This window comes from Stenella coeruleoalba, assembly GCF_951394435.1.
Source record: "Stenella coeruleoalba genome assembly, chromosome: 14".
In the NCBI taxonomy this organism is placed as follows: Eukaryota; Metazoa; Chordata; class Mammalia; order Artiodactyla; family Delphinidae; genus Stenella; species Stenella coeruleoalba.
In genome coordinates, this window is record NC_137160.1 from 27,311,540 (window position 1) to 27,328,649 (window position 17,110).

The window sequence follows — 17,110 nt, forward strand, 5'->3', positions numbered from 1 at the left end:
ACCTAGATGGGTGGGATAGGGAGGGTGGGAGGGAGACGCAAGAGGGAGGGGATATGGGGATATATGTATACATATAGCTGATTCACTTTGTTATACAGCAGAAACTAACACAATAACATAAAGCAATTATACTCCAATAAAGATGTTAAAAAAAAAAAAAGAGGTGCTCTAGGAAGAGGTATGATGTCAAATGCAGATTTCTCAATTATTTGCTTCCAAAATATTTCAAGATAAAGTGAAAGGCAAGAACATATGGATTGGGGGTGGGGGGGAGTACGGTGATACTTATGCCATACCAGAAAACTCAGTCAAGCCACCTAGACATTTGTTAAAAATAAGAGACAAACATTAGTTCTGTTTCACATACATGTGTGACCGAGATGTTCTTCATATAAGACAATATGCAACACATTCTGAAGCTCATACGTGTCTAGAATCAAAATGTATTTCTTTAACCACAGGAATTTGAGAAATAGCCCCACCATTCATGCCAGCCATGCCATGGCATGCCATACCATTTTCTTCTCTCCAATTAATATCCTACCTTGCATGTTCCTGAACTCCCACAATCTCCACTTCACTATCTGAAGAAGCAATATTAATTTCTTCGTTGAGTGGTGCATTGCCAGCAGATGTTTTGTCACTTGCTAGGAATCCTGGATCCAAATGACCTGAGACAGAAGGGGAAAAAAAATAAGCACTACATTTTGACTCCTTATAAGCAGCAGAAACAACTCACTGACAGATTTCTCCTCCCAGTTTAATCACTGAAACAGAATCCCCTCATGAAAGCTTGCCTCAGCGAAATTGTTACCCATGTGAAGGAAACTGGGCAGTGTTCTGTTAAAAAAAAAAATTATTAAACAGAATACATGCACATTGTTAAATGAATGCTGAAACAACATGGACGTATATAAAAGTAAGAACTTCAAGTCTCTCACTTTCTACTCGCATCCCTTAGGAGAAAAAACTTTGGAGTACTCTGACAAATATATATATCTAACTATAGGTATATATAAACTGTAATTATACTCTACTTCATTCTATAATGCTTTATGCATTCAAATCTAGTCTGCTTTTAAATGACCTGCATATGACAGGTTTGTCACCACTTAGAGGTCAATGGGGTTCTCTACTGCTTATCATTTTAATAGAACAAAATTCTAAACCAGAAAAGCTCAAAAGGGGACTTCCCTGGTGGCGCAGTGGTTAGGAATCCGCCTGCCAATGCAGGGGATATGGGTTCGAGCCCTGGTCCAGAAGATCCCACATGCTGCGGAGCAACTAAGCCCATGCGCCACAACTGCTGAGCCTGCACTCTAGAGCCCGCAAGCCACAACTACTGAGCCCGTGTGCCACAACTACTGAAGCCCGTGTACCTAGAGCCCGTGCTCCGCAACAAGAGAAGCTACTGCAATGAGAAGCCCGTGCACTGCAACGAAGAGTAGCCCCCACTCGCCACAACTAGAGAAAAGCCCACGTGCAGCAATGAAGACCCAACGCAGCAAGCAAGCAAGCAAGTTCAACGGCACAAATGGAGTAAATAATAGGATCACTAATATCATATTTATACTGGGATGCCTTATGAAAGATTTAACAATCTTATCTCAATTTTAAACAATTTTAACAATTTTCTCCTAAGGAATGTAGATTTGACAAAATCGGACCCAAGGGAGTTCCCTGGCAGTCCAATGGTTAGGACTCCAAGCTTTCACTGCTGAGGGTGTGGGTTCAATCCCCGGTTGGGGCCAAAAAAAAAAGGGTTAAAATTCAACCTATGTACTCAGCTCTTGAATGTTCTGACTTAAAAGGATGAATTTTAGAATATCTAGGAGTTAACATGGAATAAATAGAGTCGTAACAGGTACAAATTTTCATTTACTCTTTAAAGGGTATTTTTAATTGAATATATTGTCATCTGATACAAAATTATTTCTCCCTACTTAAAAAAAATCCTTTGTGACACATCATAAAAGTTAAACCAATATAAATAAGATTTTATGTACACAGCTTTCTCTTCCCCTCTCACCTCATCACTTCAATGCTTCAAGGTCATTAAGACACCTTGTACTTTCATACTCCTGCCAACTTCTAGTATAACCCTTTTGGAAAATCATGGACAATTCCAAAGCAAAAGCCTTACAATTTTTACACTCTCTGACCCTATAATCCCATCTCTGAGAATTTAGCCTAACAGCAAAAACTTTAAATAAGCAAAGTGTCATGATGTCAAACGATAGTCACTGGAGTGCTATGCAGAAATTTGGGAAAAGTGTAAGTATAGCATACAAAGAGTTACATATAACAAGATAAAAATATGTATGGGCTAGTTAAAAACTATGAAAAGTAATCAAATTTGAATATGATTGTGGGTCTCTTTTTACAATTCTCTAATATTATTTCTACTCTTTTTCTTCCATTGAAAATGATGCACATATGAGAAAACAGAAGATTAAAAAGGCTTCTAGATACAACTGGTGATTGAGATTGTATTACAGTCTGCATAGGCTTGTTCACCTTCTGTATTAAAAAATAATCTAGATAGCATTCTACGTGGTGTGGGCAGTGGTACTGAACCCTACAAGCATACAAAAGGTGGCATCCACCGGACAAAACCCAGTTTTGTTAAAGCTAGGGTGGTTACTTAAGTGCAATTGGTTAAGTCTGGATTTGGTATACCTAGATTCTTGCTCTGACCCCAATACTTTGCTTGCAGCCAAGTCTTTTATCCAATTTCTACTTAAATGTTGTAGTTAAGACTGTCGTCATGAACACGGTTCCTACGGCACTGCTACGGAGGAATACAAATTGAGTCTCCCTTTTTCCCAAACCTTCAACTTGCCCATATTCAGTATTTTGAGCAGTCTTGCTTTGCGCAGCTATAACAGTCTACTTTATCTATTTGTTTCTAAAATAAATATTTGTTTATGATATGCTGTGCACTGTGCTCAGTGCCAGGAATACTACAGGGAATAAACAAGGGAGGCAGTTTCCACCCTCAACGAGCTTACAATATAGTCAGGGATAAAAAAAGCAGTCCACTGCATTATGGCTTGAAAACTAGTCTGACAGGGAGGTAAATAATAATGCCCTGGATGCACAGAGAAAAGGAATGTTTCCTGGACTTGAGGATAATCAAGGACACTGAGCTCTCGGGGAAGAGCAGGCACAGGTGAAGGGAAGTACCATAAGGAACACTGTGTGCCCTTGAGGGTATAAAAGTTTGGTGAGATTTGGGATAATGGTAGTAAAAAAAAAAAAGTAATGAGAAATGAGCTGGCAAAGTCAGCAGAGGTCAGATCATGCGTAAGGAGTCTGGACTTGACCTTAAGAAGTAGGAAGCCAATGAAGGATTTCAGTAGAGGAATGACATGATCTGATTTTGTATTTTGAAATTTTTCCTTTTGGAGTATGGAAATGGAACCAGTAGCAGGGCAAGAAATACTAGAGGCAAGGAAACCAGTTAGACTGCTATAGTTTCCTGGGTAAGAAATGACTATGGCTGAACTAGGAATGAAACAAAAGGAGAAATATTGTGTTTCTCTAAGTACAAAGGGTGAGTAATGTTGGGAATCAGGCAAAGTAAAAACGATGCCTAGGTTTCTGATTTAGGTAACTGGATACAGTGCCATTCAGTGCACCAATGAACATGTGAGGGTGGTTGCTTAGGATGATAATGTGCTGTTGAGATGTCCAATAGGCAGTTGAAGGTACTACTGTTCTAAAGCTCAGGTCAGAGGTCTAGAGAGGAAATAACAGATTTGATAAGTCCTCCCAACAGGTGGGGAGATAAAGGTCATCCAGAGGAGTGAAGGGGGCTTAGAAGAGAACCTTGATAAACACCAATAATTAAGGGACGGGCACAGGAAGAGGAGCTCACCAAGGTTCAGCAAGAGACAGAGAAAGAAAACCTGAAGATATGAAGCCAGGGCACCATAAAAAGAGCATTTCTAGGAAGAAGTGCTTAACAATGCCCAGTACAGAGGCCCAGTAAGAGGAGGAACTAAATAGAGGCCACTAGAATTGGTGATAAGGATGACCATACATGACCTTGGCCAGGGGAACCTCAGAGGAATGATGGGGCTGAAGCTAATGTAGCAAAGCAAGCCGAAGAAGAATGGAAGGGAAGGAAGAGCAGACACATTTTAAGAAGTCTGGCTATGGAGGAAAAGGCAATAGACGGTACTGAGAGGAATATGGGTTTGAGGGAGGGGGATGCGTATGTGCATGTAGTATTTTTACTGGCCATATTTAGAAAAAAAGGCAGAGAATAGCTTTGATGGCAGAAAGCTGAGGTAATCTTGATCTGTAAAGAATGCAGAAAGGGGCTTCCCTAGTGGTGCAGTGGTTGGGAGTCCGCCTGTCGATGCAAGGGACACGGGTTCGTGCCCCAGTCTGGGAAGATCCCACATGCCACGGAGCAGCTGGGCCCGTGAGCCATGGCCGCTGAGCCTGTGCGTCTGGAGACTGTGCTCCGCAACGGAAGAGGCCACAACAGTGAGAGGCCCACATACCGCAAAAAAAAAGAAAAAAGAAGAATGCAGAAAGACCATCTGCAGAGCACAGGTGTGGGTAGGGCAGCAGAGTCGGCTTAGAAAAGTGAAGTAGCCACTGTGAAGAAAGAATGCTGCCTACGGAAAGGGGGAAGGTGCTGGGCAGCACTGAGAGCCAGGATGAGATTGCAGATAAGGAAGTTAATATGACCCACAACTTTCCAACTACATGAAAAATCAACTCCAGTGTGGATAAAGGCTGTGAGTGTGCATCCAGAGATCAGACTTGGCCAGCTGGGTACAACAGGAAAGCCAACTATACGAGGAGCTGAGGATATCGGTAAAGGAGAGTTGGGCTTAACATATGCTAGATAGGTAAAGAAATGCAGCTAGGGGGAGGTGAAAAAGGACTGGGTGATAGGTTCAATGAGGTAGAGGAATAGTGCAGTGGAAGTAACAGTATGAGTCCAAAAACGCCGCCAGTTCGAAATGAGAAAGCATCAGGAAGAGGTAGGAGGAAAACCAATGGTTATGAGAAGTAAAACGTACTTCCACCCTCCTCGCCACTCACAAAATATACAACCCTCTGGGACCATCCACTTGTCTGTCTTGTCCCCTACTCAGTTGTTATTCTCCTTTGCCCCAGCCACCTATTACTCCCCTTCCTACAACTCTTCCACTCCACTGCCCTCTGGAGTGCTAGCTCTATGGAAAACGGCACTGAACCTTCTCTTCACCTCCTTGTGGAAACCTGACTTTCCTGAAAATGCTGCCTCCCCTGCAGGCCTCTGACTCCTACACCTCAGGTTGGGGATCAGGATCACTTACAAACTACTGTCCTCCATCCTCAAGTACCAACACCAGCAGTCCTTATCTTCCAAGTTTTCCTTTCACTCTAGAAGTTTCACTCAATGTGAAACATTATTGGCACTTAGTTTCTTTCTTTCTTCCCCCTCTCTCCTTCCCCTCTCCACTTTAAGTCCTGCTATCACTATTACTCATTATTATATGAATGCTCATTATTTGTATGGACAGCCACCTCCAAGCTCTCCATGCCTACTCACTAAGAAGCAAAGAGTAGAGAGCCCCAAGAGATACTTAAAACCCCCTGTGGCAGACTCACAGCAACGGGCTCAGCCCTAACCATACTAAAAATAAAGAAGCTAATTGAATTAAACCAAACTGAAAAGGCAAATTGTAAGAAGTCATGGTTGCTATAACCTAACTCTTCTTCCTTGATTACTCAATGCTTTTAAACAACAGAAATTAAGAAAACACAACAAGAACATGACAGAATTAGTTAATTCTTAGTAGCTCTGTGTCCAGCTCTATTTCCATAGTTCTAATTTATAATTCCAATTTGTGGAATGTTCTGTGAAATGTCACAGTCATCAATATTTCCAAATAACGAGTCTTCATTGATTAGGTCCCTCATCCTGACCCTATCACCTACATAGCCTCAATTCAGATCAGGAAATATCATCACTCTGCCTTTTTCTTTTTTAAAGAGGAACGAAATGAAAAATTACTATGCTAACTTTTGCTCATAATTTTATATCTTAAGAAAAGCAGGGGCTTCCACGGTGGTGCACTGGTTAAGAATTCGCCTGCCAATGCAGGGGACACGGGTTCGAGCCCTGGTCCAGGAAGATCCCACATGCCTCGGAGCAACTAAGCCTGTGCACCACAACTACTGAGCCTGTGCTCTAGAGCCCGCGAGCCACAACTACTGAGCCCGCGTGCCACAACTAGTGAAGCCCACGTGCCTAGAGCCTGTGTTTTGCAATAAGAGAAGCCACTGCAATGAGAAGCCTGTGCACCACAATGAAGAGTAGCCCCTGCCCGCGCGCAGCAACGAAGACCCAACACAGCCAAAAAATAAATAATAATAAATAAATATATTTTTTAAAATCTTTAAAAAAAAGCAAGTTAAGTATCACCCAAATTTAAGATTCTTCTAACTTTATTCATCCATTATGTATTCAGAAACTAATAATTTACATATTGCTTTTACATTATCAGATCAATCCAAACCATTTTGGCGGTGCACTTTTGGCCATAAAATTTATAATCCAAATTTGCTGGCATTTAGTATTGTTAAAGAACCTGTATGATGCTCTAAAACTGATCACTTAAAATCAGGGTCTGCTCTTGTAGCCATTATCTTTATTGCTTGGTCTAAAAGTCAGTACAAGATAAAACAGGGGAGGCGGGCAGGGCAGGGGATGAGGTGGAGTGGGAAGGTACAAACGAATTTCCTGGTGAGTGTTAACAACTCTAGACTAATGGTGTGAGTGTTCTACCACATTTCCTCTCAGAGCCATTAAATAAAATGTGCCACTCAGGTAACAAGTCAGCTGGGATCTACACCAAAATCTGTGGGATCCCATGCTCTGTAAGAGACACCATGGCATTCTCCAACAGCCAGGAATGCATCCCCTCCTCTATTTCAGAGCCAGGACAATTAGTCCTTTTCTCTCAATGTAACCCTCTTCAGCAAGTCACACATTCTTTTGGAAGTTCTAGTGCAGAGCCCAACACTCTTCTGGCCTTTGGGCCATATGCACACTGCACCAGCCCCCCTTGACCTCAAAGGAATCCAATGGCAAAGCAGTGCCTAAAGCATACACAAAAGTGAGTCAAAGATGTTATAAGGTTCTTCAAATACTGTCAGTGGTAGTAATCTACTCCTATTCTAGAACAAGAATAAGCTCTGTAGAAAAAGTGTAAATACCACAATTACCATATATTAAACTGAAAATAAAGCAGAGGATTTATATTTAGTTATTGTGGCATCTGGCCGTCTCTGTGTAGGTCTTTCCCTGTGTAGCTCTTTGGAAAGATAACTGCTTTCACTCTATAAGAAAATTTTAAATTTTTGTCCTCCCACTACAGATCTTTTCAACACATAAATAAATCAGAAAGTAGAAAAGGTAGTAATTAAATTATCATGGCAAACATTTTCTTTTTAAATCATATATCTACTAAGAACTAGTCCTAAGACTATTTGAAGTATATAAAATTATTACATACTGGATGACAGTGGCATGCTAGGTATAAAAAAGATTACTATCTTAAATCACTACTCATTTAGCTTTAAAGCAAACAAATTATTACCGTGTGTTAAATTTTTTCAACAAAAATATTAAAAACTTTAAAAAGTGGGAGAAAAGGAGATCAGAAATCTAAAATCTTACAGTCCACATGTACCAGCTGAACAAGAGGAAACTTGATCTCCTTCACAAGACTTGATACAATGATTTTAAAGTGCTAACAATAGAGGGCTTCCCTGGTGGCACAGTGGTTAAGAATCCGCCTGCCAATGCAGGGGACACAGGTTTGAGCCCTGATCCAGGAAGATCTCACATGCCACAGAGCAACTAAGCCCATGCACCACAACTACGAAGCCTGCGCTCTAGAGCCTCCAAGCCACCACTACTGAGCCCCCACGCCACAACTACTGAAACCTGCGCACCTAGAGCCCGTGCTCCGCAGCAAGAGAAGCCACCACAATGGGAAGCCCACGCACAGCAATGAAGAGTAGCCCCCACTCACTGCAACTAGAGAAAGCCCGCGCGCAGCAATGCAGACCTAACACAGCCATGAATAAATAAACAAACATATTAAAAAATAATAGTGCTAACAATAGAAACATGGTCATTTTGGTCTGATCATAAAAAGCCCTACTCTAAGAACAGGAAACCCAAGATTTTTTTCTCTTCACTACAACTAAGCTTGTATTATGGACAAATCAAGATTACCAGACCTATTTTAAGGATGGGGAAAATGCTCATAGTCTACCTTCTTAATAAGAAGGCTGATGGAAAAAATGAGATCATTTGTTTAGAATTTTTAATTTCCGGGGGCATAAATACATAAATAAATTTAGTGTAATAATTATAAGCCTTCCACACTAAGAGTACTTCAGACTTCTGCTTCTTTTAGCCTCATCTACATTTATGTTTACAGTGAGCTGTTATTAGCAATAAGCAAAAATCAAGCTATTTTCAGATATACTGGTACAGTTTCCTAAACATGTCCGATGCAAAAGTTATTAAAAACAGATTCCCAGACACCATTTCAGATCTATTTACAAGATTTTCAGGGAGAAATCTAGGAGTCTGAATATTTATAAGCACTCCAGGTAATTTCTATGCTCAGGTAAAGTTTAGGAAATACTGCAGCAAGAGCAACTCATTCCAGGGCAGGAGAATAAATTAGAAATCCACTGACTGGGTCCATAAATCACTTCCTTAGTCTACTTCAGCATAAATGTATTAACATAATGCCAGTTAGCATTCCTGAGGGCCTGCTGTGTACTTCATCCTATATGAATCACATTATATGTTATTCCACATAACAGTATAATAACCTCTTGGGGTGGATACTAGTTTTATCCAAGTTTTGTAGATAGGGAAAACTGAGGCTTTACATAATTTACCTGAAGTCACACAGTATGCAAGTGGCTCTGCTGGTTCAAAATCAGGCTGTTTGCTGGCAGCAGGCTGCCACCCACTATACTGTCCACTTCTAGCATCAAGTGAGAAGGAGTAAACATATGGCAAGAGCTGAAATGGAAAGTTCAGAAAGTTTTCTGGGTCAGAAAGTTTTCTTGACCAATGGCTTTCCTAATTTCAACTCTTTTTCCTTGGTTGAAACTAAAACTAAACAGTAAGAACTATTTTGCATACAAGAACATCATCTAATTGCTTAGAAAAAGAGATAAGCTACTCTATCCCTAATGATTGCTTATGTGATTCTAAATGGAGTGGGACTGTAGACCTGGTCTGAGATGCTGCTATCAGTTAGCCACTGCTGCTATTAATTAATTAGTTCAGTGACTGGGTTTTTATTTTATTGGGAGGGAGAGAAGGAAAACTCAGATTAACCATTACAACATTTATCTTAAACTCCAAACTCAAGAATGACCATCTTATTGATACTAATACTCCCAAGTATCAAAACTATAAACTGGCAATTGAGAATAAATTCTATGAACATTTTGTTATGATATAGTAAGTATATTCAAATTCACAAGATGGGTTCCCACTATGATAATTACATCAAGACTACAGTGTATTATTAAGTTTTATTTATTACTCACAGACCTGCATGTTAGATATTAAAAAAAACCCAAAACTTTGAATGAGACAATAAATGGCTTCATAAGAAAATATCATGGGGATCTCTTGAACAGTGATGTCCATGTCCTACAATATACAAAGATCTACACATGATTTGTAATATATAGAGAAAGCACACACATGTGCTTTCTCTACACATGTACCAAGAGACATGTACAGGAAATGTCAATGGCAGCATCATTTGGAATAGTACCCTAACTGTCCAAGAAGACAATGGGTAAGTCTATTATGATATAGTCATATACTGGAATACTAAATAGCAGTGAAAAGTAAATGAACTATAGCAACACATCAACAAGAACAAACTTCACAACATGTTGAACTAAAAAAGCAAGTTGCAAATGATTGCCTTCTATGTAATACTACTTAGTATTAAAACATGCTTGTTTACAGATACAAAACAAGTGCAGCAGAAGTATGGAGGAATACACAGGAATGCCAGACATTAAATACCAAATTCAGGGGAGCTTTGGAGTAGAGAGGGGCTGTTCCCCTCCTCAAATATTTTTGCCATGTTTTATTTCTTAGAGCTAAGCACCAAAGGCTAGTGGTATTTTTAAATAATCAAGCTAACAATTACTTGAACCTGAAAATGTGATGCTCCCCCCCCCCACCCACCCAATGCTAGTGACTTTAATGATACTGTAAGACCCCAAGCCTTGCACTTTTAGGTTAACTCATATTAAACTGCTAAATTTGTTGTAGATGAGAAAGTCAAATATTAACAATTCCATATAGTTCAAACTAATATTAAAATTCTCTGTATGAAAAGCAAAATAACAAAAAGTAATTGTTCATATTTTTCCTAAGAATTTACTATAAAGTGGTCTACATTTCATGGCAAGACTAAGGAAACAGGGTAGTAAAATTGAAGTAGAACGGATCACTTAACTGTCAATGGATGAAAATTAAGATAAACTACTCCCCTTTGATATAAAGTATTACTACTTGATTCTTTTCAAAGTACTTATACACATTAATAAATACTTAAAAGATCCTTGTTGGGCAAATCAAGCATTTATACATATAAAAACTGAAGTCCAGAGGAGAATCACCTTGTCCAAGGTTAAATAGGCAGTTAGCAGTCACAACACAGTTAAAACTAAATCCAGGTCCTGTTCCAAAATTAGTCACAATAAATTAATCAGAAGCTCAACAAATAAGAGAAACTTTTTTATTCAGTTTCAATCAAAGATTATGAAATGAACAATTAATGACAATGATCTGTGGAGTTCTGTCTCCCCTTTTAAACAATTTAAATATAAAAAGTTCTAAATTATAACCCACTGTTACTTTTGTAATAAAAACTCATTTCCCATAAAAATAATGTTTTAGGTAGTTATTAAGCCAACGCAATTTATAATTTAACTAGAAAACTATAATCCTTCTATGGCACTAAAGAAAATACACACTACATAAGCAGTCTGTCTCTCAATCCCTTCTACCTCTTTTCTTAAACTTTTCTAAAAGCACTAGTACTTTTAGAAAAAGGTTTAAATTAGAAAGAATGTTGGAAGAAAGAGTTTTGAGGAACATAATGAAGGAGACTTGGAGGCACTGTGCAAGGTTTTCAAAGGTAACAGCAATAGGTTTCTCAGAGAATAAAATATCACTCTTAAGAATCATCCCAGAACCAAGATAAACAATGTAAGACAGGTAGAGAGATTTTCCTGAGATAACAGAGACAGCAACGGAAAGGAGTTGGAAAAGACAAAATGAGAACAACTGTAAAGGAATTAACAGGGACACTGCACACTGAGGCAGAAGAAACAGTGCAGCACTGCACTGCAACAGCCCCACAGGGCAAATTGTAACAGCTCCCTCCCCAAACTATAAGGTCCATAAGTGAGTGAAACCACTAAGAAGGGGGGATGGGATTGCGGGTGGGGGTGGGAGGTAGTATCAGGTCATCTGGGTAATTTTTACATGTTAGGCATTTTTAACTCAAGAAGTACATATACTGAAATCTACCGATGCCTACAATTACTGTCTTAGATATTCTCATTTTTGCTTTCTTGTGATTAGGAAAGACGAATGACATGCTACCCAAATCTTTTCTGTTATAAAGGGCACCCTGGAAGCCACAATCATCTAATGCCAGATGTCTCTTAGTTGGCCTGCTCTCCTCAGCAAGGAAAATAGCTGCCAGGACACATGCATACTATACCATCAGAGAAAGGGGGGAGCGGGGGAGGGAGACCAACCTGCCTCTGCATTCAGCTCCTCTAGAAGCCCGCTGGTCCTCCAGGTAGCTCCTGTGTCCTGGCCTCCTACAGAATTACTGTGCTCTTGAACTACTGCAGCCGCCAATAAATTGTCCACATTTACCACTTCTGGCTCAGAGCTGGTGTCAGACATATCATAATGAGCTACAACTGGAGGTCCATCTAGGGAGGAAAGAAAATGTATACTTGTATCTAACTTGTGGGGTGAAAAATACTTCTGCAACTAAGAGCCCCCTAAATGCCAGTTGTCTTTATCTTATGATTCTACATGGTCAGAAAAGCTGCACTTTATACAATCTAATATTTTGTACATGATATGAAAGTGAAAGAGATAACCCGAGCTTACAAAGATGAGGGACACATTTGGCAAGGAGGAAAAAGGGTGTTATTATGAAGAACAAAGACAAGAATATACTGAACAAAAGTTACACTGAATTCCTGTCATTCTCCTAAAGAGCAAAAGATTAAGAAAAAGGGGAAGACTCTACAGTGAAAGTGAAACTGATTTTTTAAAGAAAAACACTGAGGCAAACTATTAAGCTCAATTTATATTTTAAGAGAATGAATCTAGTTTCTTCCTCTTAGTAGCTAATACTAGAAGTCCCTAATAGATTCAGAGAAGAAAATCAAATATATATTTTTCTACTTTAAGAGCTCTACTTGACTGACATCTATTTCCAGTAAAGCTCTTTTATAATAGTAGGGATGTTATGCATCTTACAATATGCTACAAAAAGACAATGCTCATGAAATCCATCTTCAGGATTTTGCTTTGGATGTCTTATGAGGGATATTTCTATTTTATTTTCCCTGAGAAAAACAACCAGCTCATACTCCAAGGAAATGATACACAACCTTATGGGTTATTTGAGAGGAAGATGTTAAAATTCTTAGAAAAAAGAGATCCCTTCTACCTCCAAATCACCCTAACTAGCTGAAAATGGCAGCTGAGCTCTGAAGTAATTATACTGCAGTGATTCATGCTAAAATAATTCAATATTCATGCTTGTAAAATAGATACATGCTTTAAAATGCTACCCTTTTCTAATATAAAAGCAGAAAGCAAAAATAAAGTTTTCAGTCAACTATGAAACACATCCCTTACTACTACTGCCATTTTAAAATAAAATGCTTTTCCTCCCCCAAGAGCTATTTATGAAGTGCAAGCAAATCACTTATTTCCATAAAGATTTCTTAATATAATCCAACAAATTAACATTAAACAGACCTATTTTATGAAACTCTTGACTATGAAGGAATACATATGCCAACGAATCATTAAAATAGAACACAATGAAGGATTACTGTTTTAATACAAACATCCATTGTGTAAACTGTCACTAAACAAAACATGGAACACACTTGGGGTACTTATCCCTTAAGACTAAGTTCCCAAGCCATAGGTTTATGTAGCAACATTTTTAAAATAAAAAATGACCAAACATAAAAGCAAATGAGTTGTTAAGTGCCACCGTATAAGGAACAGACATGTCACAATATGAAATTCTGACGATCATGACCATTTCAGTTGACTACTTAAGAATAATTTCCAATTCCCAAAAGGGTAAATCATGTTCATAAAATTCAAGAGTGTGGCCTCGGTATCAGTTAGCAATGGATTTTAGATCAAATAGCAAAAAACTGGTTCATGTCTGAGGTTTTTCTTTTCTAAAAAAGAAAAGAAAGCTGTAACATTTATGGAGTTCTCGTCAGAGTTCAAAATGATTATTATGGAATAATAAGATACTGTGTGATGTCCAAATAGTTGGTTGCAGAAAATATGAGGGTCAAGTACAATATTGACTATTTGACCAAATGTTCTATTTTTAAAAGGGCTTTATTAAGTGTTTTGTGTTTGAAAAAAAAAATAGTGATTTATTTTAAAATTTATATCACAAATACCATTCACAACCTCTTGCCCTCACATTCCCCCCACCACAACCAAATTGAGGCAACAGGTCAACAGTCAAGTCAAAATTGTACCACTCCTACATGTGAAATCATGCAAAAAGTATAAGTGTATATGTACATGCAGAGTAACATCACCTACCCATGGAAATAACTTGTCTGAAAGTCTTCATCAGTAGGATATACAAGCATAAACTTGTTATCTGGCTTCATTCTTGTATCTTCCATATTTCCAAACAGCACACCTTATAGCTTAGCTTAAATTTAGTATTCATCATAAACAAAGACAGTAATATTTTCACATTTTAATTATACTTAAAAATTAAAATAAATTATCACTGTCAATTTTTATATCTAGTATATTCAAACAATGACAAGTCAGTACTATATCAACTTTAATAAAGTAAAGGAAAGGTTGCCTTTCCAACTTTGCCTTCCAACAAGAAACCACAATTAAGGATCTTGTGTTCCAAAGTCATCTTATACTTATTAGCAAACCAAAATTAAATAAGATGTGTTCAAAGCACTTAGCCTCAGGGCTTGGACTTTGAACCGCTAAGTGTGAATATTAGCTAACTGATGGGGACAATCTCTGATATTCTTTAAAAACACGATTCTTGCTACACAGCAGAATTAAGAGACAGGTAAGATCCTTTTAAAATAAGTATCTCTTGAAGGAAAAAATAAAATCAAACCACTGAGGAGGAGCTAGAAAAACTCAGCATATTAATAACAGAAGCAGCTAGCTACGCTTCCAGTTTGACTCCACCAATTCATTACAGGATGGAATAAACATGAAGCTACTGTCCTTCCTCTCGCTGATTGTTAAAACAACTGCACCGCTACTAAGATTATTTTGACTTTCAAAAACATCAAAAGAGTCACTTCAAGTAAAATTACACATGGAAACATTTCCAATTTAAAATGTAGTCACTAAGCAGTCCATGTTTACAACATAAAAGGTTATCCAAACCGTACATTCTCCCATTTGGTATCTGTCAATCTTACAACATCAATTTATAATGATGAACTTAACTAGTTTTTCTATAGTCATTAAGAGCATCTCTCTATAAAGGTAAATTTAACACAATTATTTAATAACTACTTGGTCTGTAGTTAATCCAAGTGCTGTTTCTTCTCCTGATTGAAATATCTTGAAATTTTTGCTGCTCATTACAAGGGAAGAAAAATAAAAGGTCAAGCAATCCACCGACTATGATTTATTTCAGAACATCAACTTGTCTATATTATGCTAGATAGGTTTGTGTCCTCTCTCTGACTTCCTAGTCTATAAACAGGTTCTAACTTTTCAAATACCAAAATACAGATGTATCTGTTCATCACACATTCCTGATACAGTGAAGTTTACCCCTGTGTGACTTTAAACCTTCTGTATTATTATCGACAAATGTTTAATTTTATGAATTAGTTTCCTTTTATTCAAATATGTTCTCTTCTAAATCTCATGGAAAAAATTTGAATCACAGAAACAAAAAACCAAAGCAAACCAAAGCCTAACATCCTCTACTACGTTTATCTCTGACAAATCCCTCTTTTCAAAGTTAACAACAAAAAGCACAGAATTTTAGAACTACAGAATACATAATTTACCAGGCTCATTTTACAGATGAGAAATTTGAGTCCTCGGTAGGTGAAACCAGAATAGTTTACAGTTGTTATCAGTGATGAGGGAATGGGAAATATACAGAATGAGACTGGGAGCAGCATAGGAAGTACACAGATTTTTGGCAGCAAATACGTAGGTTAAAGTCCTGCCTACTTAACTGTATGACTGTTTGTTCACAGGGTTATGGTTAAGGTTAAAAACATAACACAGAACACAATAGTTCAAACACTGGTCCAATGCCCCACCTTTCCATTATAATTAGCACCTACCCTACTTCATTATTTGCTTGCTTATCTTTGTATGTAAACTCTGCTGTACACAGCCTGCAAGCAAGAAGCTTTGAGAAATCATCACTGACTGGGCTGGTGCCTTCTACTGGTCATAGATTAACCCACTTGTTAAGTAAATGCTTTGCTGGGATTAATGAGGTCATCACACATGTGGCTTTCGTATTTTTATTTTTGTTTGAAGTGAAATGCCAGCTTGGATGTATTCATATGAAAGTGTTTCAAAGCCAAATAGAGATCATTTGGGATTATTTCATATTTGGCATCATTCTTGCCTACAGAGAGAGCCCTTGCACTAACACAAGTTTTGTCAGTCTCCCAGTATGAAATCTAATCAAATCTAGGAAACAGAATTCCTCTTGTATCCCAGAGACATCTGGAAACACCACTCCTCCTTCTCTCTCTATTGCTAAGTCTTAGGCCCAAGAAAAGGTGGGGCAAATGGACAAATACAGTGTTTGCTCATTCAATTCCCATTTCAATGGCTATAGTAATATACAATAAAACCCAGAATAAATCCCTTCTCTCCTCTTTACTACAGCCAATCTCCCCAAACCCCTCACTAGGAGAGAAAAAAAATCCACCTTGCTGCAAAGGACCCCACAGAGGTTCTGTTGCCCCAGTCATTAAAGGGCCTAATAAACCCAGTGCCATTATCTACAACATCTAGAGAGAGTGGGAGGGGGTGGAAATCACACTCAGCCTCAATCCAGATAGTGAGATTCAAAAAGTTACATCTAAAAGAAGAGTTCTTAGAAATTACCTAGGCGAGGAGTCTAAGAAGGAGGAGCATGTGTGCGGTGACTAAGTAAGGAAAAGAAGTGTAGGGGGAATAAGGTGTGGGCCTGAGGGACTGAGAAAAAGGGAAAACCTCAAGAGTTGCAGAAGGGAATTTGCATTTTGGTAGAACCTATCCAATAAGAAAACAGCTTTTTCATTACACATCCAAATATTTACCAAGATGAAAACTGATTATTTTGCAAATGAGAAAAAATACTTGAGAATACATATGCTGTATTTTATTACTATCAGTATATATACACACATGGAGCGAGAACAATTCGAATAAAAAGAAAACAGTCATTTTCAAAGCATCTCTTGGAAAAGATAACTACATCAACCAGAAAAGACAAAAAATCTATATAGAAAAGGGCCATCTCTAGAAAAACAACTTTAAATACCAAAACTGTGTATCTTTTCTTTATAACAGTAGCATAAAGCTCTTTTAGAAAAAAGAAAAATAAGAAGATAGTGCTAAATGAAAATGAAATGCAGCAATATGCACTGAAATTTTATGTTTAAGAGTTAAAAAAACATTTTAAAAATAAAATTGAGTCAATAACTATTTTGTACTTTTCGCATTATACTCATCTCAATTATGAAAAATTTAGATGTTATAGTTTCCAAGGGAGGAATAAAGTTTTAA

The 17,110-nt window shown here is 38.0% G+C and overlaps 1 protein-coding gene across 5 annotated transcripts in view; it reads right to left on the reverse strand.

Moving 5' to 3' along the window:
• ARK2N (arkadia (RNF111) N-terminal like PKA signaling regulator 2N) overlaps positions 1 to 17,110 on the reverse strand; it is a 76,498-nt gene that overhangs the window by 17,258 nt on the left and 42,130 nt on the right. For 4 of the 5 annotated variants that reach the window (XM_079941844.1, XM_079941843.1, XM_079941845.1 and 1 more), the window contains exons 3-4: positions 11,842 to 12,024; positions 545 to 671 (exon numbers count right to left, since the gene is read on the reverse strand). In XM_079941844.1, the coding sequence (XP_079797970.1) occupies positions 545 to 671; positions 11,842 to 12,024 (310 nt within the window). The remainder of the gene's footprint in view (positions 1 to 544; positions 672 to 11,841; positions 12,025 to 17,110) is intronic. The other variant, XM_079941847.1, reaches the window with a different exon arrangement.